The sequence below is a fragment of the Ceratotherium simum genome, chromosome 13 (assembly GCF_057802395.1).
Source record: "Ceratotherium simum simum isolate JZ-2026a chromosome 13, ASM5780239v1, whole genome shotgun sequence".
In the NCBI taxonomy this organism is placed as follows: Eukaryota; Metazoa; Chordata; class Mammalia; order Perissodactyla; family Rhinocerotidae; genus Ceratotherium; species Ceratotherium simum.
The window spans coordinates 19151643-19175325 of record NC_141912.1 but is presented as its reverse complement, the minus strand read 5'-3'; the positions used below and the strand labels follow the sequence as shown (position 1 = coordinate 19175325).

The 23683-nt window shown below is 38.7% G+C and overlaps 1 protein-coding gene across 2 annotated transcripts in view; it reads right to left on the bottom strand.

Moving 5' to 3' along the window:
• Nucleotides 1-10821: 10821 nt before the first annotated feature.
• The window catches only part of E2F3 (E2F transcription factor 3), a 76320-nt gene continuing 63458 nt past the window's right edge, over nucleotides 10822-23683 (bottom strand). The window contains exons 2-7 of one of the 2 annotated variants that reach the window (XM_087438076.1): nucleotides 22961-23072; nucleotides 21486-21687; nucleotides 20069-20227; nucleotides 16879-16993; nucleotides 15478-15613; nucleotides 10822-14360 (exon numbers count right to left, since the gene is read on the bottom strand). In XM_087438076.1, coding sequence (XP_087294202.1) covers nucleotides 14098-14360; nucleotides 15478-15613; nucleotides 16879-16993; nucleotides 20069-20227; nucleotides 21486-21687; nucleotides 22961-23072 — 987 coding nt within the window. In that variant the 3' untranslated portion in view covers nucleotides 10822-14097. Of the gene's footprint in view, nucleotides 14361-15477; nucleotides 15614-16878; nucleotides 16994-20068; nucleotides 20228-21485; nucleotides 21706-22960; nucleotides 23073-23683 lie in introns of both variants that reach the window. The other variant, XM_087438075.1, reaches the window with a different exon arrangement.

Sequence of the window (23683 nt, the reverse complement as noted above, 5' to 3'; positions counted from 1 at the left end):
TGTTTGGGGCACCCACCAACTGCAGTGACTAAGCCAAACTACCCGAGAGCACAGAGCCAGCCCACACATACACAACCCACCTGCTGAGCACAGAGGCCCGGCCCCTACCAGAGCGACATGCCAAGCAGCTGTGGCCGGCACACAAACACAGCTGTAACTGCACAAGTTTCAGCAGAAGGGGTGGGTAACTGCACAAGTTTCAGCAGAAGGGGTGGGATCAGAAACACAGCTCTTGCTTCCCCCAGCAGTGGCAGGTTGATTCTGTGAACTGATACTACCACAAATGTGCCAGCAAAGGATCAGTTCATCAAAAACCATAAAAAACTACAGTAACACTTCAGAGCAGAAGGAAAATGACAGGTCTCCAGAAACCAATCCTGAAACCACAGAAATTTACAATCTAAATGACACAGAATTTAAAATAGTTGTCATAAAGAAACTCAATGAGTTAAAAGAAAACTCAGAAAGACAGTTCAATGAACTCAGGATTAAAATCAATGAGCAGAAGCAATACTTCACCAAAGAGATTGAGGCCCTTAAAAAAACCATGCAGAAATTCTGGATATGAAAAACACAATTAAGGAGATGAAAAACAATCTAAAAACCATAAAAAATAGATCTGATGTTATGGAGGACAGAATTAGTGAATTAGAGGACAGGAATCTAGAACTGCTTCAGGTGGAGGAGGAGAGAGAACTAAGATTTTACAAAAATGAAGAAATTCTTTGAGAAATATCCGACTCAATTAGGAAAAGCAACATAAAGAGTATAGGTGTTCCAGAGGGAGAAAAGGGGGAGAAAGGATCAGAGAGCTTGTTCCAGGAAATAATAGCTGAGAACTTCCCAAACTTGGGAAAATAACAGGACTTACAAGTACACGAAGCCAATAGAACTCCTAATTACATCAATACAAAAAGACCTTCTCCAAGGCATATAATAGTAAAATTGGCAAAAGTCAATGACAAAGAAAAAATATTAAGGGCAGCAAGGCAGAAGAAAATAACCTACAAAGGAAGCCCTATCAGGCTTTCAGTGGATTTCTCAGCAGAAACCTTATAGGCTAGGAGAGAATGGAATGATATATTCAAAATACATAAAGACAAAAACTTTCAGCCAAGAATACTCTGTCCAGGGAAACTATCTTTCAGACATGATGGAGAAATAAAAGCTTTCCCAGATTAAAAAAAAAAAAGCTGAGGGAATTAATTGCCACTAGATCTCCCTTACAAGAAATGGTGAAGGAAGCCCTCCTACCTGGAACAAAAAGGCAAAGGTTTACAAAGCTTTGAGCAAGGAGATAAATAGACAAAATCAGAAAATTGCAGCTCTATATCAGAACAGGTTAGCAAACACTTAATTAGAACATAAAAAATAAAGGGAAGGAAAGCATAAAAAATAAATATAAACACTTCAATTTAGTCACAAACTCACAACACAAAAAAGAATAATTAGTGACAACAATAACTCAGAAGGGGAAGAGGAAAGAGATGGAACCTCCTTCGGCTAGTGGAGATAAGAGGCTATCAGAAAATGGACTACCTCATCTATGAGATCATTTACATGAACCTTGTGGTAACTACTAAACAAAAAATTCAGAGCAGAGCTACAAATCATAAATGAACAGAAAACTGAGAAAACCATCACAGAAAACTACCAAACTGAAATGGCAGTCAGAAATACAATGGAACAGAAACAATGGAAATATAGAACAATTGGAAAAAAAGAGATAAGATGGCAGTATAAAGCCTCATATATCAATAATCACTCCAAATGTAAATGGATTGAATTCCCCAATCAAAGGACACAGAGTGACTGGATGGATTGAAAAATAAGACCCAACAATATAATGCCTCCAGGAAACACATCTCAGCTCTAAAGACAAACATAGCTCAGATTGAAGGGATGGAAAATGATACTCCAAGCAGAAGAAAGCAGGTGTTGCCATACTTATATCAAACAAAGCAGACTTCAAGATAAAAAGGACAATGAGATACATAGAGGGGCAGTATATAATGATAAAAAGGACATTCCTCCAAGAGGACATAACACTTATGAATATACATGTACCTAACACAGGAGAACAAAAGTATATAAAGCAACTATTAACAAACCTAAAGGGATAAATTAACAGCAACACAATAATAGTAGGGACCTCAACATCCCACTTATGTCAATGGATAGATGATCCAGACAGAAAGTCAACAAGGAAACAGTGGACTTAAATGAAACACTAGACCAGATGGACTTAATAGATACATATAGAACGTTCCATCCCCAAACAGCAGAATACATATTCTTCTCAAGTGCACATGGAACATTCTCAAAGATAGACCAAAGGTTGGGAAAGAAGGCGAGCCTCAATATATTTAAAAAGATTGAAATCATATGAAGCATCTTTTCTGACCACAATGCAGTGAAACTAGAAATCAACTATAAGAAAAAATCTGGGAAAGTCACAAATACATGGAAACTAAACAACATGCTACCGAACAACCATTGGATGAATGAGGAAATCAAAATACACCTAGAGACAAATGAAGATGAAAATACAACATACCAACTCTTATGGGATGCAGCAAAAGTGATTGTAAGAGAGAAATTTGTAGCAATACAGGCCTGCCTCAACACACAAGAAAAATTTCAAATAAGTAATCTTAAACTACACCTAAGAGAACTAGAAAAAGAGGAACAAATAAATCTCAAAGCCAGCAGCAAATCATAAAAATTGGAGCAGAAATAAATGAAATAGAGACCAGAAAAACAGTAGAAAGTATCAGTGAAACTAAGACCTGTTTCTTTAAGAAGATAAACAAAATTGACAAACGCTTAGCCAGACTCATTAAGAAAAAAAGAGAGAAAGCTCAAATAAATAAAATTAGAAATGAAAGAGGAGAAATTACAATGGATACCACAGAAATACAAAAGATTATAAGAGAATGCTATGAAAAACTATATGCCAAAAAGTGGAATAACCTAGAATAAATGTATAAATTCTTAGACTCACACAACCTCCCAAATCAGGTGCTCAAACTCTAGGTAAGCAGGACTGTAGGCAAAACTAAAGATGAAATGCAAAAATGTGAAGAAAAAAAAAAGTCCAGAACAAGGTACAAAATGAAGCAGCTGACAGCACAGGTCAAAAAGGCCTTGAGCTCATTATCTCACTGAGAATCTTTCCTCGGCCATGTCCAATCTACTCATGAGTCTGTCAAAGGCACACTTCGTTTCTGTTGTTGTGTTTTTAATTTCTAGCATTTCCTTTTGGTTCTTTCTTAGAGTTTCCATCTTTCTACTTATATTGCCCATCTGTTCTTTTATGAAGTCCACTTTTTCCATTAGAGCCCTTCACATCTTAATCACAGTTATTTTAAATTCCCGGTCTCATAATTCTCAAACTTCTACCATACATGAGTCTGGTTCTGATGCTTGCTTCGTTTCTTCAAACTTTGTTTTTTGTCTTTTAGCATGCCTTGTAATCTTTTATAAGAAGTCAGACATTATGTATCAGGTAAAAAGCACTGAGGAAGACAGGCGTTATTGCGACGTTTTATGTTTATCTGGCTAGGAGATAGGCTAGGTGTATTGTTTGCTGTAGCTCTGGTGTCAGTGGCTAAAATTTTCTCCTTGTTTTTGTCTTTCCTTTTGTCTGTAGGTTTTCCTAGAGACCCCCTTTTAAATAGAGTCTGAGGCTTGCAGGTCTTTCCATGTAGTCCCCCACTATTATACACAGTCCTATTGATGTGGTGGTGAGGTGTAGGAGAGGGAAAGCGTTCTATAATCCTATGATCAGAGCTCAGTATTTTAGTGCCTCTGAGCTGTGACATTCACAAGAGTCTCAGTGTTTTTTTCTACCACTTAGGTAGGACAGGAAAGCTAGAAGTGGCTGGAACTGGGTATTTCCTTTACCCCATATCATTTAGGCTCAGTCAAAATCCACATTTGTTAGGCTCTGGTAAAATCATTTTCCTTGAGAGCAAGCCTTTTTTGAGGCGAACAGAATGCTCTGGGCATATTTCAAAATAGCTACTTTTCCCCTCCCCCTGCCAGAAGCATGAGGGAAATTTCTCAGATCTTCACCCTGAGGACATGGTGGGGCTCCTGGAGGAAAAACTGGTGAAAGTTTGAGGGCTCTTCCTAAGCCTAAGAAGACCTTACCTCTCAAGCTAGTCCACATTCAGACCCCAACAATTAGCCAATTGCCCCTTAGGTTTTCACACCAGTTGCTAGTTCCAGTAGCCATTTCTGCTCCTGGTAAGCTATGATTCTCTGTATTCACCTGTCTCTCCAGTTTTCAGGGTAGTAGTTTATCCTGGACCTCAATTCTCTGATGGACCTAAGGAGAGTTGTTGATTTTCACATTGTTCAGCTTTTTTCTTGTTATGAGGACTGGAGTGACAACTTCCACACTCTTCACATGTTGGACCAGAAATCACCCACTACTTATTTTTGTAAAACCATGAGCTAAAACCAATTTTTGCATTTTTAAAATGGTTGAAAAAAATCAAAAGCGAAATATTATTTCATGACTAGTGAACATTAAGTGAATACGATATTTTAGAATCCATAATTAAGCTTTATTGGAATACAGCCGTGCTCATTTGTTTACATACTGTTCATGGTTGCTTTCATGCTACAAGGGCAAGCTGAGTAGTTATGAAAGAGATCTCAAGGCCCATCATGCCTAAAATATTTATTATCTGGCTCTTTACAGAAAAACAAATTTCCAGTCCTTGCTCCCTATCTTTTAATATTTCTTTATATTTTCCATTTTTTTTTCTTACTGTGAGATATTCTGGGTAATTTTGTCAGATTGACTTTCCAGTTTATTATGATATCTGTTATCTAATCTGTTAGCTGTTATCTAATCTGCTGATTTAGTCATCATTTTTTTTTCTTTTCTTCAACGATTGTATTTTTAATTTCTAACATTTTGTTTTATTTTTTTTATAATCTACGTGGCAGGTTTTGATCATCTCTTGTTGCTTACTCATTTTTGTGATACCATCTTTTATTTCTTTAAGCACTTCATACATACTCATTTTATATTCTGTATCTGATAATTCCATTATTTAAACCCTTTGAGGTCTAAATATGATGTTTGTTGCTTCTGTTACTAATGTTAGTTTGTTTCCTTATGTACCTGATGATCTTTAATTGTTAGCTCATATTTGGTAGATCTGTCTGTGGTCCTATGTTAATGGTGCTTTGTCCAGAGAGGATTTTGCTCTGCTGAAAGCCAGGGAGATGAGTATGATCTGGAGCACTAGAGCCTTCTTCCAATTTCTCTGACTTAAACTGGGAGTCTTAAGTTCAGTACTTCAATCTTTCTCTGTTGGCCCAAGACTTCTTTTTCTTAATTCTAGCACCAATACTGGCAATGAAATTGGTAGCTGTCCTTAGGTATACCTATCTTTCCCATGTGTATGCTCCTCAACCTTTCGTTTCAGCTCAGTTTTCTTTTTTATTCTTCTGGTCCTTGGGAATTTCCTGTGATCTCAGCAACACAATAAAATTATTTTGTGTGTATGCAATCTAGATGTTTTATAACAGGAGGGTATCCTGGCTATCTAATCTGCCTATCCAATTCTTCTGTACTTACAACTAAATTTGGCCCCCACTTGCTGGTTTTTCTCCTTCCCAGGACTAGGTAAGGGAATTATTTCTATTTCTATACTTTCTACCTTCTCCTTTCCTTCTTTACACCCCTATGCCTTCCCTTGTCTTTAGCACCCAATTTGTTCTCTTAATAGATACTTAAACTCTGAGTCAATGGTGATGGTACCTTTTCTTTGACTAAAGGAACACCTGTTCTTTGGTTTCTTGCCAAGGACAGAATTTAGCTTGGGGCTCTTTTTAAGCATCTTAGCTCTAGTTCTATCTCCTCCTATTTCTAAGCACACACAATCACTATTCCCATCCCTAACCCATTTAAACATGCTCTCTTTGTTGACATAGTTGAATTTTTATTCACTGATGTCATTATTTCAGGTCTATTCTGTGGAATTGCAGTGTCCTTTCTTGCTGCTTGGGTCACCAGAGTATGGCTTAAAGCTAAATGCTTTTCTTCCTCTGTTTACATCATTGTCCACATATTTTTCTGTCATTTTTAGATTGATTAGTTACTTCTGCAGCTGTTGTCATCAGTTACAAATGGCTTTAGACGAAGAGACAAAGAATATAAAAATACTTTGTAAACTGTAAAGCTCCATAGAATGCTAAGGACTATTCAGGGATGAGACACACAGTCTAATTTAGGCTTCAGCTAAGGCAAATGCCCCGACTTTGATTATGCAGAAAAACTGTCTTAAAGGCTTCAGAAGCTGAAAAGTGGTTTGTACAGGAAGAGAAGCCTGAGTCTTTCAAAGGGGAAATGGAATATCCTATTTAGAAGCTGCTGCCAATTTGATTCTTCCTCTATTTAAATAGAGCAAATCCATTTTTATCAAAGACTGAGGACAAAAGAATCACTGAGAAGTCCTCCAAATTTATACTTCCAATGGGTTCCATCTCTTCCCATTTGTTGTTGTGCACATAAGCATAGAGGCACAGAGGATAATGATAGCAGGCACCCATGAAAAGCGATGTGGAAGAGTAGAAGGAATTACAGTGCTAATGGACAATATGGACACGGATCTTCCAGAAGCTTATGTTAATTCAAAATGATGAATTAACCATGACAGCCAGGCTATGGTTCCAGGGCTAAAACCGGGAAGAGGCAGGTTTCTGATGCGCATGTCTCAGTAAGGGAACTAGGAGAATTTATGGACATAGAAGAGCGAGCCTTGGACTAGGATTCTGGAGACTGTTTTCTTGAGGAAAAAAAATTGATCACTGAATTGTCACATGAGAAAACCAGATCCTTGTTGGGTATGTGGTTGCCTTCCAATTCAAATTCTGTGACTCTTTGATCATTAGCAGTTGACATGGCTTTGTCTGAGTTGAAAAACTAGCCTTTGATGAATGTTTTTGGTTTGTTTGTATACCTTAAGTCCCTGGGTTTTAATTCCCATGTTTCTGACTTGTGTGCAGTCAGCCACTGAAGTTGATGTAGGAAAGAGAAAAATACAAACATCCTCCCCTCCCCCTAGGAACTAACTCTATCTACTCTGTTGTATGGTGTATACCCAAGGCCTAAAACATCCCAACAGAAGCCCTGCTGGGGTTTCCAGTGCCGTTTCTGAGACACATCCTTGTCAACATGAGACTTCATTCCTTTTGTTTCCCACAGCACTTCCAAGACACTCCAGCATAAGGAATTCTACAACTTTTTGATAGTACTCTTCACACACACAAAAGGCATAATAGTAATTTCTAGTGTTATAAGCATTTCAGAATATTTTAATAAATTGTTCCATAGGCCTTTCAGTCTTCAAGTCCCAGATTTAAGGGCACAATGAAAAGCTTGCTCTTTGCATTCTATGGATCACTGCAACTTCCTGCTATGAATATTGTTTCTTTTAACTTCTGATTGACTCCTGGCTGGTTAATCCTAAGTAGCCAGTGCAGGAATTCTCAGTAATATCCCAATGCATGACCTACCATGTAATCTTGTCATTTTCCTTCCTGATATCAGGGTTGTAGTCTAGGCCTAGATTGAGGCTCCCCAGCTCCCTAGATCCTATAAAATGAATCCACTGGTTTATTCACATTTGAGTTGTGCCTGCCTGGGCAATCTTCTGCAAGCATTCCTGCATCCTGGTGCACAGGTCCCTAAACCACTCCAGATCAGAATCTCTCCTGCTTTGTAAAGCTTTCCAGTAACAAGGCTACAGCCTCCTTTCACTTCCATTTTTGCCTCTAACCATTTGTGCTTCCAAGTCTTCCCAAGATGCCTTCAGAAAGAAAAATCCTGTTTTCAAGATCTGGCCCTCAGTATTTACTTCTCCTAGCTAAAACTCGTTTCTCTCCCAGTTAGACTGTAAGCTTCCTCTTGTTGACAGAAATATGATTTTTTCTATTTGGATTCCAGAACCTAGAACAGTGCCTGGCATATAGCAATTATTTTAGGCTCATTCAAAGAGTGACTGAATGAATAAATGAACAACTATGTCTCTTAAGGGGCATTGAATTGTGAATAAAATTAACTTTTCTATGATGGTTTCATTTTCTATCTCTTAATATTATTGAGACTGATTTCTAAATTCTCCCCAGAGGAGAGCAAGCCCATTTCTAAAATAATACTCCAGAAGTTTCTGAATTATAAACTAGGATATTTACACATCCTAGTCACATATACAACTTTTTAAAAGATGCAGCCCTACGTGACTGATTCAAATCTAGCTTTTCTACGTTTTTCAACTGCTTTTGTATGTGGGCAATTCTTGTTTTATTTGCTAGCTCCCACCACCCTCTGCCTTCAGTAGTCTACCTGGAAGAATAAATGCATTTGTGTATCATTTTGTTCAGTTTTTATCTTGACTTGACTTGGCTTGACTGTAGAATACCTGGTGACCAAATGTGCAGATCCCTGGGTAGGGTAGCAGCTATGTTGGATGATAGAAATCAGGTGCCCAAACTCTAGGTAAACAAGACTCTAGGCAGAACTAAAGCTGAAATGCAAAAATGTGAAAGAAAAAAAAAGTCCAGTACAAGGTACAAAATGAAGCAGATGACAACACAGGTGAAAAAGCCTTTGAGCTCATTACCCCACTGTGTTGCCTTTGGACTTTTTAATTTTTTTTTAAACATTCTTAAACCTCAGACTCCTGAACTGCAAAACAGGACCAATTCATTCAAATATGCATTAGTTATTATGTGCCAGGCACTATTCTAGGAACTGAGGACACAATAGTGAACAATAAAAAGTACTTCCTCTCACTGAGCTTACATTCTAGAAGAGGAGAGAGATAGCATATACGATATTAGCTAGTGACGTATGCTTTGAAAAAAGCCATACAGCAATCATATAAAATACTTAAAATAGTACCTGGCATTCCAATAGCCAAAAGGTGGAAACAAACTAAAGGTGTATCAACTGAAGAATGGAGCAACAGAATGTGGTATATCCACACAATGGAATATTATTCAGGCATAAAAAAGAATGAAGTACTAATATGTAGTACGGTTTGGATGAACCTTGAGGACGTTATGCTAAGTGAAAAAAGGCAGACACAAAAGGTCCCATATTGTGTGATTCCATTTATAGTAAATATACAGAATCGGCAAATCCACAGGGATAAGAAAGCAGATTAGTGGCTGCCAGGGGCTGGGAGTAGAGAGGGATGGGGAATAACCGCTTAAAGGATATGGGGTTTCCTTTTGCCGTGATGAAAATATTTTGGAACTAGATGATTGTGATCATTGCACGACATTGTGAATGTATTGAATGTCACTAACAATAAATTTTATGTTATATGTATTTTTATACATTAAAAAAATAGTACCTGGCATAACATAAGCATTCAATAAACCTTATACAGTCATGCATCACTTAATGATGGGAACACATTCTGAGAAATGCGTAGTTAGGTGAATTTGGCATTGTGTGAACATCACAGAGTGTACTTACACAAACCTAGATGGTATAGCCTACTACACATCTAGGCTGCATGGTACTAATCTTATGGGACCACTGTATATATGTGGTCTGTTGTTGACTGAAATGTCATTATGCAGCACATGACTGTATAGTATTTTTTATAACAAAACAAACAAAAATATTTCTCAAACAAGAAATTTCTAGGTAAATAAATTACTAAATAAATTTTTAATCACTGGAATTCTATGCAGCCTTTGAAGAGAGTGAACATGGTCTATAAGTACATACATGGAAAGATGTCCAAAATGTATTTAATGAAAAAAAGGTAAAGATCAGCACATACTAGGTATGATTTATGTTAAAATACATACGTGCATGCACACAGGTGTTTATAGATGCCTGGAAAACAGCTAGACTGGAAGGACGCAGATAAGAAAAATGAAAATAGTGGTTACCCCTGGGGTTAATAGACAGGGGGTCAGGGAATGTTTCTTTTTTCTACTTTATACTCTTGAGTATTGATTGTGTGTGTGTGTAATACACAACATTTTGAAGTTTTCAGATGATGAGCTCGGAGTTGAGTGTGACACTGCAGTCAAAAAAATCCTAGTCTGCTCATAGATGGCATTATAAGAAATACAGAATCTAGAACAATGGTGGTAATTACCACTTTGGAGAAATAAAATTTACTGGCTTCATACTCTTTATGAGGAATAAAACTCCTCATAATAGTGTAAAACTCAGTGTAAAACTCCTTTGATATCTGTGAGTGGTGTCTACAAGTTGTCAGAGACATGGTAAGTTCTTCTGCTTCCTGGAGTGGCGAGCACACCACAGATGCTCAATAAACATCTGCTCAGTGTTTCCCAAGTCCCAAATAAATGGTAAGGCATATGATGTTTTGAGCTTTTGTTCAACTTTCCCCTTAACTTATTAAAATGTGTCTTTCTTTTTATTTATTTATTTAAGTAGCTTTACTTTCTTTTTTTAATTGAGGTACCATGGGTTTATAACATTATATAAATTTCAGGCATCCATCATATTTCGATTTCTGTGTAGATTACATCATGTTCACCACCCAAAGACTAATTACCGTCTGCCATTATACACATGTGCCTTATCATCCTTTTCTCCCTCCTCCCTCCCCCCTTCCCCTCTGGTAACCACCAATCTAATCTCTATATCTATGTGTTTGCTGTTTTGTAGTTTTTATCTTCCCCTTATGAGTGAAATCATATGGTATTTGATTTTCTCTGACTTATTTTGCTTAGCATAAGCAGCGTGTCTTTAAAAATTAATGTAGAAGCATAAGACAGTAGTAAGAAAATCCATCCACAAGTCTGAACTCTTAAAAAAAATCATTTTATTGATCCTTTATCATACAAAATTTATTCAAATTACACCCATTTGAAGTGGTAAGATCACAGCTAGGGAACAGGTTACCCTGTAACAAATCTATTTACAAAATCCATCATAAAAGCTTTTTTTTTTTTTACATTATATTACATATTTTCTTTTTTTAAACTAGCATACAACATAAAGCTAAACCGATTAGTAGTTTGCCTACTCCCAATTTCGGGAGAAATACTTCCGTTTGACAAAATCATGTACCCCATAGGAAAAGACATTCCCACAATCTGACAATTGCCACCCGACTCACTCTGCAAGACATCTTCCCTCAAATCCCTCCTCTCATACAGGCGAGTTGTCATGCACACAGAGTCCTTAACTTCCTTTTTCCTGAAAGCTAAAGCTTTAAATACTGCGATTTTATTTACAGATCTACACCGACAACAAGAATGAAAACAAGAACCACAACAAAAAACAAAAACAAAATAGCACTCTTAAAAAATTACAAACCAGCTAGAAAATATTCTGGCAGTGTTTACAAATTAATTGCTATCTTTGTACAAAATTGCTAGATAATGAAAATGTGAGTAGACTACATATCAACTTAAATAAAACGATCGCTATGCACAAATCTGTACATATAAACACACACCTAACACTGTTTGACAGCTCATGTGTTGCCCTTTATACATTTTATTTTCTAAGGCTCACGCAGTCATAATTTGCACACTTGTAACTTTTAGCCATTTCATGTGTGAGCTTTAATAGCAGCAACTCAATGGTACCAAGAAACCTGCATACTTAGTACTTAAAGTAACACAAATACTGTAGTACTAACCCACTTTGTGTGCCAGATACTATGTCAAAAAGAAAATGACTAATGCAAACAGAATACAGTATGGACGTCTACTTAATGTACACCAGTTAAGCCCATTAACTGGAAAAAATCTTATGCATGAAGGAACTTTTAAGACTTATTAGTATTCCTTTCATTTTTAAAACAATAAATACGGCATTACATTACGAAAAGTTTTAACGAGAAATTCAACAAAACACACAACAACCTAGCCAGGTGAGCTCAGTCTTGAGACTTTGGAAAAAATCAGCTTTGTGCAGCTGGCGAAGAGAATCACACAAAGCTGCAAGCAGAGGCAGCTAACCAGATGAGATAAATATGGGAAATGGGGAAAAGCTTGGCATAAACGGTTTCCCATACAGGAAAAAACCCCACAGTGCATTTCCAGTAGGCACTTGACACAAAGCTCCCCCTCCCTCCTCCGCCCCATTGCTTCATCTTGGACCACATGGATGTTTTGTACCAAGTCCAGTGTGTGTGAGGGGAGGAGGCTGGGGATGGAGGCCGAAGAAGAAAAAGGAGGATAATCTGCACCTTTGTTTTTCTTCCCAAACATACACCCATGCATACCTACACAAATAGTTTAAAGTGCTGGTGTCATTTGCTTTGACCCCACCACCACTTTGCATATTGTGGAAATCTACCTAGAGTAAACTGGCTGGGGCTTCCGTGGTTTTTCATTTTGTTTTGTATTTTTTCCTCAGGGATATTTCCAATTCAATTAAACACATGAATTGAGTGCCTACTATGTGCCCACCACTGTGTCAGGCACATAGCATTTCAATTTAACTGTTCGTTTTGAGGTTTGTTTTTTCTATGACTCCCTCATTCCCGCAGTCTTTAGCATCCAAGGAATGGATTTGAGGTACTATGCCACATTCCCAACGGGAGATGGCCATCTCCCCTGGCCAATGGGAAAGCCATTCTTGGACATAACTGGTAGGATTTGTAGCTGACACGAAGCCTCTAACTTGGGACACCATTCCTGAAGAGTAAAGTGGGAGATGCCCTGGCATTCTCTTGCTTCATTGTCTACATCCTGACTTCCCTTGGTCCAACTTACTCCTTCACAGACGAAGGGGAACGGGTTCTGGCCAGGACTATTGCAGCCCCCGACACGGTGGGAGCTCCCGTTCTCACCAGCTTAAGTAAATGCCACGGATAGAATGCCACTCACACAATGGGGATGTCTTTCTCCCTAGAGGCCTCTCCATCTGACCCCATCCTGAGAAGTGGTCTCCCTGAGTGCAGTGTAAGAGAGCCCTTTCCCCGGTCATGGGGGCCGGGAAGCCTAAGGACGGAGGGATTCACACCTGCTGCTCCTTGGGACTGCTATGTCATCTGACCTGGTTCTCTTTCAAATGGGCCACCCATGTCAGCGAGCTTCAGGACCGACTCGCTCCAAGCTCCCCCTCCCAAGAAAGGAAGCAAGATGGGGTAATGCTTCTTGCAGAGGCTGTTCACCTTAGATCACACATGTTTAGATGCTCTGATTAGTAGAGGTTCTCCACCTCTGCTTAAATAATTTGAATTAGCAAAAACTTCTTCAAAGTAAACAATTAAATTGAAATGGTGATGGGTGCCACAGGAATGCTTCAATGGTGGCTAAAATAATAAAAAGTCTAAAACAATCCACAAAGAACTCCTAAGTAGGCATTTGCTACAAATCAACTTTAGACTTACAAATACGTTGGGGACAGGGGAGTGGGAGTGGTTTATGGAGACAGGAAAATCCACAACAGCTTAGAGTGGCAGAACTCTACTATTCTTCTGTATCTGCAACAAATATTTCAAAACAGGTTCTTCATCGAAAGGCTGTGGAGGTTCTCATGACCTCCTAGTGGGACACACGGTCCATAGCTTAAACTGAATTATGACAGTAATTTAAATATTCCTAAGAAGAGCTGAAGAAATCCATTTCATACTTTCGCATGACTTCAAGTTTACAGTTCCCGCAGTTCCATTCCATATTAGCAGACCCCAAAAGACATGCATTCTGCGGAGAAGGCACGGCTTGAAATGCTATTAAGGAAGATTGCTGTTCTCGAGTGGGCCAGGTGGCTAGACCCCATTCTACAGCCCATCCGTCAGGCACAGCAAGCCAGTCCGGGAGGGAGGGAGGGAAAGTACGGGTGAGAGACACCTGATTGCACATTTTCTCACTTGCTGACTCATCCAGGAGATTTTGGAGCCTGGGGCAAAGCAGGGCTTTCCCAAGGGAGCCTGCAACTGTGCGTTTAGACAATTTTTTTTTAAATTCATTAAAATGTCAGCTTTTTTCTGAAGTTTGTAGTTTACTTCATGATACTATCTTGGAGGAAGAAGGTAGGAAGGGACAACACTGCATGACAGATGTTCTGGTTCCATAATAAAAAAATAATTGGTTTATAAGGGGAGTTCACACAAAGCATAATCAACTACACATAAAGTCTTCCACCAGTGGGAGCTTTTCCAAATCATAAGCATCAAAGAGATCGCTGATGCCTTCTTCTTCCCCAAGGCTTAGGAGATAGTCTTCTTGGAGCAGGGGAGGCAGTAAGTTCACAAATGGTCCTTCTAGGTTGGAAGGAATTTGGTCCTCAGTCTGCTGTAAAAGGTTGGCTGGGGAGGCCAGAGGAGAAAGGTTTGCCATAGAAATCGAGCAATCACTATGTCCTGAGTTGGTTGAAGCCAAGTCTGAAAGGAGAAAATTGGTGGAAACAAAAACATAAGTTAGGAGAAAATCAAATTAGTTTTTCTGGAAGAATGTACATGTTTGCTGTTACAAATGCACATACCCTCCACTAATAACAGTAAGATGACATCATGATACAGATCGCCTCTTATGCTAACGGGCACGAAAGAGTGATTCGTCCACTTTTCTTTGTTCTAGTCTGCTTACTCATCTTTTAACATACCTACTGTTAGCAAACATGAATACAAATAGCTTCCAAGATTAGAGGCTACAAGTTCAAAAACTTTTCTCTGATATTCATTAGTCATCGTATAAAGCAAAACAAAACATACATACTGAAAAGTTGGCTCCCTAGTAGAAACTCACCAATTCTAGTCTGTTTTGAATGACCAGCTTGCTAAAGATACCTCTAAAAATACAAATAATAATATATATCCATTTGGAATTTCTATGGTAAAAAAAAAGGGGGGGGCTTCAGTTTTACTTTTTTTTGCTTGGTATTAAACCAGACCTATTCACTTAAATCACTTCTATTCTTGCTGCTATACGGGGAGACAGGAGGGGAAAAAATTAAATATACATCCCCAATCTGAAACTGAAAAAAAGGACCGCAAAGAGCTTCCTTTGCTGTAGTGACAGTGGTGGGAAGAGTTAGATTTATTTTCCTGGGGTTTTCTTCCCATATCCTCTCACATTGAGGGAAAGAATTAAGATAAAACTTTTTTGACAAAAGGCTTTTCTCTCCAAACTTTTTTCATTTCCCTCTCTAATGATTTCTGCAGCATCATTCAAAGATGTGTGGTCAAGTGGAGCTAATGATTCACCCAGACAGCTCACAGCTTCACTCCTCATCTCAACCGGTTTTCCAAAACACTGTAAGGAAATGTTTCTGCCAACAGCAAAAGCCTGAAGGGACTCCATTAGGGGTGGAGGAGTCATTTGCCCAAGATCATTATTTTGTTCTGTAAACTAGTCAGAATGCCTTTTTAAGAAATGCTACCTTAACAACAATAATAAAAGACTTTGTATCTTGCCTAGACTTGAGGTTCTGATACAGGATCCTTCTAGTCATCTTCATTTTTCACATAGTTTCCAAATGACAAAAGTGGAATTTTTTACCTTTGGAAGTGGGTTTAGGGATATTCCCATTGTGGTCTTGGTTGTTTGTTTTCATTGGACTGTGTGTTTCAGTCTCTTCTGGACACAAATAAACCTCAATGGGTCCTTGGGTACTTGCCAAATGTATTTGTAGGCTCTGTGAACAGAAGAATAAGAGAAGTTCAGACTGAAAGTTCCTTTAGAAATGGAGACTATAGTAATTTCCATCTAAAAACGGAAAGTAAGGGTAATTTTCATTGTTCATTTTGCTTCTTCACTGGTAGTGCACCTCTATCAACCACTGTCATCCCCTAGAGTGGAGTCAGCAAGCTAGAGCCTGAGGGCCAAATCCAGGCCAAACTGGCTTTGTAAATAAAGTTTTATTGGCACAGAGTCACACCCATTCCCATTGTTTATGTATTGCCTCTGGCTAATTTTTTTTTCACGCTATACCGGCAGAGTTGTGCAGTTGAGTAGTCCTAACAGAATGTATGGCTCACAAAGCCAAAAATATTTACTGTCTAGGCCCTTTAAAGAAAAAGTTAGCTGACCCCTGCCCTACAGGTGGTGAATTGTGTTCTTTAAATATATTCCTTTGATGCAAACTATTAAAAGGTCCGTGAAATGTTCCAATTACAGTATTTCCATGTTATTATTCCTTTATGGTAGAGCTTTTTTATGTTGAACTTTAATAGCCATTGGATGAACAGTATTCTTAAGTGCTAGGAACTGAGTTTAATATGAGAATGCAGCACACTAATATTTAAAATTCTTCTCATCTAGGTCATAGAGCTATTATTATCATTTAAGGTGAGAACTCTACCCTAGATGGGAGCTTGCAAAGTTCACTTTTTATTTTCTATTTACTACATTTCCTTATCGTATAGTCTAGGCCTACATTATCCAAGTATTTCTGAAACCAATCGCAAAAATACGCTCTCTATTTTCTTACAATAGTCTAGTCTACCAATTAACCCAAAGTCTCATTTGATTTCTTAAAAATAAACATGTTATAAATATTAAATTCTTAAAATGTGCTAATGTAAGTTATGGAGATTTAAACATTTATATCTCTATTCATGGGGTAGACCATATCCATAGTAATCAAGATAAAATTCCCCAATAGTTCAAACCAATCAGAACCACCAGATAACAAATTATGAAAAAGAGAAAGTAGAAGAGAGACAGGGCACCATACACCACTTTGAGTTGAATGCCCAGCTATGTTAAAATTAGACTCTTGGGACGCTCAATACATAACAAACTGTTGAAATGTTTTTAAAGCTGGGGTTAAGTAAAACAGATGTGAAAGAACAATCAAGTTTTTAGGAGGATACAGACCTTAACCATAAGTCAATGATTCTTTAATTTTAGACATTCCAAAAAGATCTCTGCAGATGAACAAAGACGTAATCTCCTTACCTCTATTGGATCAGGCACTTCAAGTCTTGTTTCTGGAGGGGCTTTCACAACTATAACAGTTTGGTCTTTAAGGCCACTAATTTTTCGAATATCTTGATATGTAACATAAGCTAACGTAATGAGTGTTAAGGAAATCTTCCAACTAATTGCCTCAGATGTAACCATTATGAAGATAACAAAATAGATGCATAGAAACATTTTAAAGTATTTTATGACTTACAAGAATATATCTGTGTCTCTCTCTAGATCTTTAAATATTTGAGATCTCCCATGAATCTTCCTTTCTGGTTGATATTTTAAACAACAAGAGAAATGTATAGCTTTTTCCTGCCCATTTCTAAAAAGTCCAAGGCTATTTAAAATATTAAAATAAACACAGAAACAAAATAGTTAAAATAAACTCTCAAAAGAAAACCAAAACCCAATTTGGTCAGGGATTTTCACAGCAGGTTTCTCTGGAGCACAGCTAGTCCATGAACTCCAATGCAGTGTTCTGTCACTCAAACTGAATGATGGCAGATCCCAATTTACAGAAGAAATTTAAGCTCTATTAACCATAATTTCTTGGAAATTCCAGTAACTTCTACATGCTACTTGACTATTAGCAAGAGTCAGCAACCAACCAAACAAATGAATGAGTAGCAAATAGATATTATTAGTGGAAGAACTCAGAATACTGCTCAGGCAGATAGCTTGTTTTTCTTAAGTACACCTGGGCTGGTTGTGATTATATATTGCCTACTGATAAGAGTGTCATTATTTCTCTGTTAGAAAAATTATCCTTTGTATGATATTATTAACTATCAATATTTCAGTGTTCACACGGAGGTAAGCATCTTCCAGATGCTCTGCAACCTGAATGAATTCGAGAAACACTGATTTAGGAAAAGAGAGCAGAATAACATTTCAGTACTCTTGGTAGTTACTTCTGAGCACTGAACAATTCTTTTAAGTGCCCTGGCAGCCAAACCTAAGAGGATATCATGAAAGAATATGGTACTTATTATATGTTATATTATATATATTGTTATATGTATACATATATAAATAAATGTTAACACACAGGTATATATTTGTTATATATACATATACTGTTATATATAACAGTATTCATGCAAGCTTGCTTAAAAGAGAACAGGTTGCATAGCTTTCTTATATAAGGGACATGGAGTAACATAACTAATGTAAAATGTCTTTAGCCAGCTGCTTTTTTTATATCAACCCACAAAAAATGCCTAGGATAAAACAGCAAATCACAATTCAATGACGGCATTTCTGCAGGTAATATAATATAGCAAATAGAGTCTGTGATCTAACATAGTTAATACAGAAATAGGGCTTAGAGAGCCTAGAGAAAATGATGTCCCTTAGAATAGTAGCTTTTCATTAGAAATTGAAGGAAGCTATGAACCTACTCTTCAGAAAAAAAGCACATTCACCCAAAATCTGCATATACACTTAGGGGCGTCTATCACAGACTATCTTCTTTAAGTCTCAATAGTTGAGACAACAGCTAATTCAGCGCTGAGCTTGAGATAGGACAGCTCGTGCAGGATTCTGGGTTTCAGGTCACTATTTATCTCATCAAGGAAGCCAACGGGTGCCTTTATAGAAGACTTGACAGTCCTGAGTTTTTACTGAGAACACTGGGGAAACTGATAACCAGGTACTTACCCCACAGCCTGCTGTCAAAAAGCTATGTGACAAGAACTTATTAAAATAAAAACTCATCTACAATTACTCAACATGCTGCAGGAAGGAAAATTTCAACACATTTGTGAACAAGCTGTACCAAATTCGGAACTGAATGGTGAATTGAAATAAATTGTGCAAACATGTTCTTTAATCTGACAAACTTAAAAGTGCTTCCATGTGGCTCCCTCCTGAATTTGCTTCTTGGGTTAGCAGCCCCCTGCAAGGAAAGTTTCATTTTCTGCAACAAAGGCCCCAGAGAAAGCTAATGTAGGTGACAACGCTATAAGCTACACATTCCAGAAAGCTGCCAATCATGTGTAACCACCACATCTCCTCCTCAACGGGGCTCCCAACTAAACAATGAATGAAATAACCCCACCAGAGCTATTCTTGTTTCTTCCCCTGTAAACTCATTCTGGCCACCATTGGGAGCTCAAATCATCACACCTCTTCTCCACCTCACTAATCATCAGCTGACAAGGTTAATCCTTTGGTCAACAGGAAATGAACAACGGTAGTTTCAAAAAACTGCCTGAATTGGAAAATAAATATCCCCATACCCTCTAAGGGAAAGCCTGGAGATGAGACACTAGAAGACACTGGGCAGGACACATTTTATTTTCTACCTAACAAAGGGTAAATGTGGAATAATCAGAAGTTTGGAACTAAAATTAGAGATGAGGTAACTTAAAATATGGGTTTTGTCTTCTACTAATCACTGAGAATATTGAAAATTTTGTCAACATAATGAAGTAATCTCTCTCTTCTTTTATCTGAAATGAGATGATGAACAGTAGGTTTTCCTGGGATGGTCAACAGATTGTCAGCCAGCTGAGAACAAGAATTGGCTTTTTATGTTTTTATTTCCAAGGACTAATGTTTGTAGTTGAATGGATAAATTAAGATTTCTCAGGCCTTGGGGTGCTTCCGAAATCAGTTTCTGGTGTTGTGAATCAGCATAATGCACTTAAAAAGTTACAGAATGATTTTTCTACACTCTTTCAATTCCTTCAACTATAGTTCAATCAGACAGATTCAACAAATTCCAATTGCTCCAATATCTGATGAAAAGAAAATAGAACGCGAGAACCCCAATAGTGACAGCTAACACCCACCAAAAATCTGGGAAGCCAAAGATGAATCTGCTGAATGTTGTCATTAATGTTAATCCTGACACATCATGTACCTTATAATAGCGTTGCCTTACGCTATGAGCGTATCCATATGTCCCAACCACACGTGAATAAAGTGCTTTAAAAAACAGTTCCCACCTGGTTATCAAAGTAGATATGATAGGATCCAGTCCATGACTATCTTTCCATAAATACTGACTCCTAAGACACAGATAAGTGGGCTTACACACACACACACACACACACACTTACTTGCATGAAACCAGAGTAAAATTCTACCTTGTGCATAAAAGTCAGATTGTCAACTCTGGAAATAGTCTAGAAGGCACTAACTCCCAGTGAACAGGTGGCACAAAGGATATCTTTTATTCTCTGAATCCTCGGTTAACAGTTTGAGGTCCAGGGTGCAGCTTTGGATCAGTTCATCTAATTTCTTCTCCTCCTGACTGAGCTCGGTCACTTCCTTTGACAGGCCTTGACACTGGGCCAGCATGCCCCCATCCTCAGACAGACTGCAGCCCCTAGAAGCCCAAACACAGACTCTTCATGGCTACTCGAGAGGCCAAAGGGGAGAGGTGAAAGGGAGGGCAGGGAGAAACGGTCCTTTGGGTAAACATCCCCTCTTGATACAGGAGGTCACACTGCTTATTAGCCAAGTGTTAAAATTAGAACAATTATACATATTTTTTCATATGTATAGTCCCTCCCTTTTCACACCAGAGAAATTAAGTGAAAAAACACTGCTATCTTCAGGTTTCTTTCCTCCAGAGGAGGCCTGCTTCTTCAGAAGGCTCCAATTCAAAGGGCACAAGGAGGGAGCTCCTTCCTGCCACATGCCTCCCAGGGGGGAAAAAGAAAGAAAGGAGAGAAAAAAGGATGGAAAGACATAGAAAGATAGATTTCTGAGGGTCTTACACCAACATCTGAAAAGGAAAAGGAGGTTAGGGAAAGAGGCAGATGTGCTGTACACAAGAACAAAGAGCAGTACTCAACAGGTTTCTCTAAATCACAGGCCGAAATGGGTCACTGAATCATCACAAAATTCCACAAAAGTACAAAAAAGTTATCTGTTCATCTTACCATGTTTGAAGTAGTATTTTTTCAAAGCCACCTATAACAGATTTATTCCTTCCAATAATGCTTTAATAGTTCCTTCTAAAATACTGGCTGTTCTAGTGCTCTGTCCATAATTCACAAATGACATTACCATACATTTAATCACAGATGTGGGTGTATAGGTGACAAGTGTTATCATCCCCACTTTCCAGAAGGAACTGAGGCATTTAAGTCTTGCCTTAATTTACACAGAGAGTTAATCTGCTATTAGAACCATGGACAAAGATGCCTGAGATTGCGCATATACACAGATGTGTCAACACACAGCCATAGTTAATTTCCAAACTCCTACTAGAGACAAGCCAAACACATGTGTAAGCATGTATTAGATTACACATGTGTGCACACATGTGGACATCATGGAACAGATGAACAGCATTCTACATTTAATCCCAGGATCCCCATTGCTTGAGGCTAATGCAATATAAAACCTTTCATCTCTGATAGTATCTAAACAAAAGGTTTCTTTGTAAAGAGACTCTGAACTTCTGGCTGAGGGGTTGAGGAGAGAAGCGAGAAGGAGTGAGAAGAAAAGAGTAGGTGAGAGAAGATATGAAGCGCAGCATGAATGTGAAAGCTGGGGCTGGAAGAAACGCAGACGCAGCCTGAAAGGACCCCATCAGAGCCAGGCAACGGGGGCAGGGGGGCGCCACTCATACTCACATCCACTGCACGTTGTTTTTAGACTTCTTCTTAATGAGGTGGATCCCTTCCAGGACATTGGTGATGTCATAAATCCTTCTCTTCTGCACTTTCAGCACCTCTGCTGCCTTGTTCAAATCCAAGACCCCATCAGGTGACTGGCTCAGTAGCTGAATGAACTTCTTGGTGAGCAGACCAAGTGATGTATCATACCGTGTTTTTTCTGAGGGAGATTTTGGAGCTTAAAGAAAAACAAAAACCGAGCGGGTGGGGGATAGGGGGAAAGGTAAAGAAATGAAGGGTTTCTTTGCAGTTAAGCAAGCCCTCTTTCCCACTGCAGCCCAAGTATTAGTATTGGAAGCAAAGCCATTGTTGCTGTTGTTTTGGGTAAGTAATAAAAAGCTATGAAATTGCTTTATTAGACAGGGAAGAGACAGTAAAAATTCCTGATTGATGAAAGCATTTTACTGTGAATTTCTCAGTAGTTTCTACTTTGGCTTACCCTACTCCCTGGGTCTAGTGAAGTATCTCACTCACAGTTGGTGCTCAAAAATATCTGTTGAATGAATGAAAAAGTGCTGTAGCCTTGTGGGATCAGCACATGTGGAGCCTAACCTGATGGGGCCAGGCTACGAATCTCTCCAGCACTTCATGACGGGCTCAGATGGACCCAACTTTAACTGGCCTCTCAGACTCCAGTGTCTGTGTGTGTAAAAAACTTGTTCACCAAATTTTCAAATAGTGCTTCATTTGGATGAAGAATACCTAGAAAGTCTTTCAATCAAATCTCTCCATCTCTCTTGAATGAAATATCCTTATTTAATATGACATTTATTCTTTTAAAGGTGCACAGGTCAAGGGTTTAATTGAGCATTGCACACAATTTGTGGATTGCTTAATTCGTAAACTTCAGAAAAGGAGAGAACAAAGTCTAATTTAGCCTTTACATTAAATGCCAAAGACATAAAGGACTACTTAGTTATTTCCAACCTACTTTTCTCTCTCTCCCAAAAGAAACAATGATTGTATTCGGTGGAAAGGGAAATTGCAATCAAGCTGCAATTGATTGGTCTCAATCAATTCTCATGCTGCCACCATATGCTGAGCTGGAGATTGAGGCTGGCACAGACATCACCGACTCTGGCACAGTTCCTCGACACCCAGTTAGCCTCAGTCTCTGAAGTCATGTCCAATAAGGAAAGTTAACATTAAATTTGATTATAGAACGGTGCTGAAGAGCTTGTCTTCTGAGTTGAAAAATGAATCTGCACCCATTTAAAGAGGCCTCCCCTGAAGTCAGTGTTTAGTACTGGAGTGACTGTAAACTTTTCGCTGGCTGTCTGCAGACATTGTATTTATTTTTTGGATAGGCACAGACAGAAATGAAAAAGAACAAAACATGCCAAAATTATCCACACCTTGGCAGCCTTTTAGCCACAAGCTTTGAAAGTTGGGAAGCCCACACCAAAGAGAGTCAGAGATGAAAGAACCCTTACTTTTTGGACTATCTGGACTTCGTAGCGCAGCTCTTCCTTTGCCCTTGGGGGTTTTTAAACCATCTGAGAGGTACTGATGACCGCTTTCTCCTAGCTCCAGCCTTCGCTTTGCCTGTAGGAAGAAAGCACAATAGTTCGTCACTGGTCCCACGGACAATCACAAGGAGCGAGGCTGCCTGTGATTGGGCCCCAGCCAAATGCTGCAGGCTCCTACCACCTCTCACCACCCCTGCCTCTCCTCACTGAGGATCGTGTCATTCCCTACAGCCAGGGCTACAGTCAGGGTTCCGGCTCTGGGGGCTGGGCTGTCACGCAAACTCCCTCTTCACCTGCGATGATTATCTGTCTACACTCAGATCAACAAATCCAACGATCCTTTAGGATCAGGTTCAGGAGCCACTTTGTCATTTATTCACTGGTTCAACATATGTGCCGGGCATGGGGCTAGATACTGAGAATCCAGTAGACATTGTGGAACTTAAATTCAGTTTTTCCCAGCAAAGCTTTGCTGCCTATCTCCATCTCTGACCGGGGTGGGAGCCCCTTCCTTGTGCTCCCCAAACACTCTGTGTTTATGTGTATCCTAACACTAACTGGATATAAGAGTTATTTTACTTATCTGTTTCTCATTTCCTTTAAGGCAGGGACTGTGTCCCATTTATCTTTGTATACCTAGGGCTTGGCACAGAGCCTGGGTTTCTGTAGGTATTCAATCACTCTCTC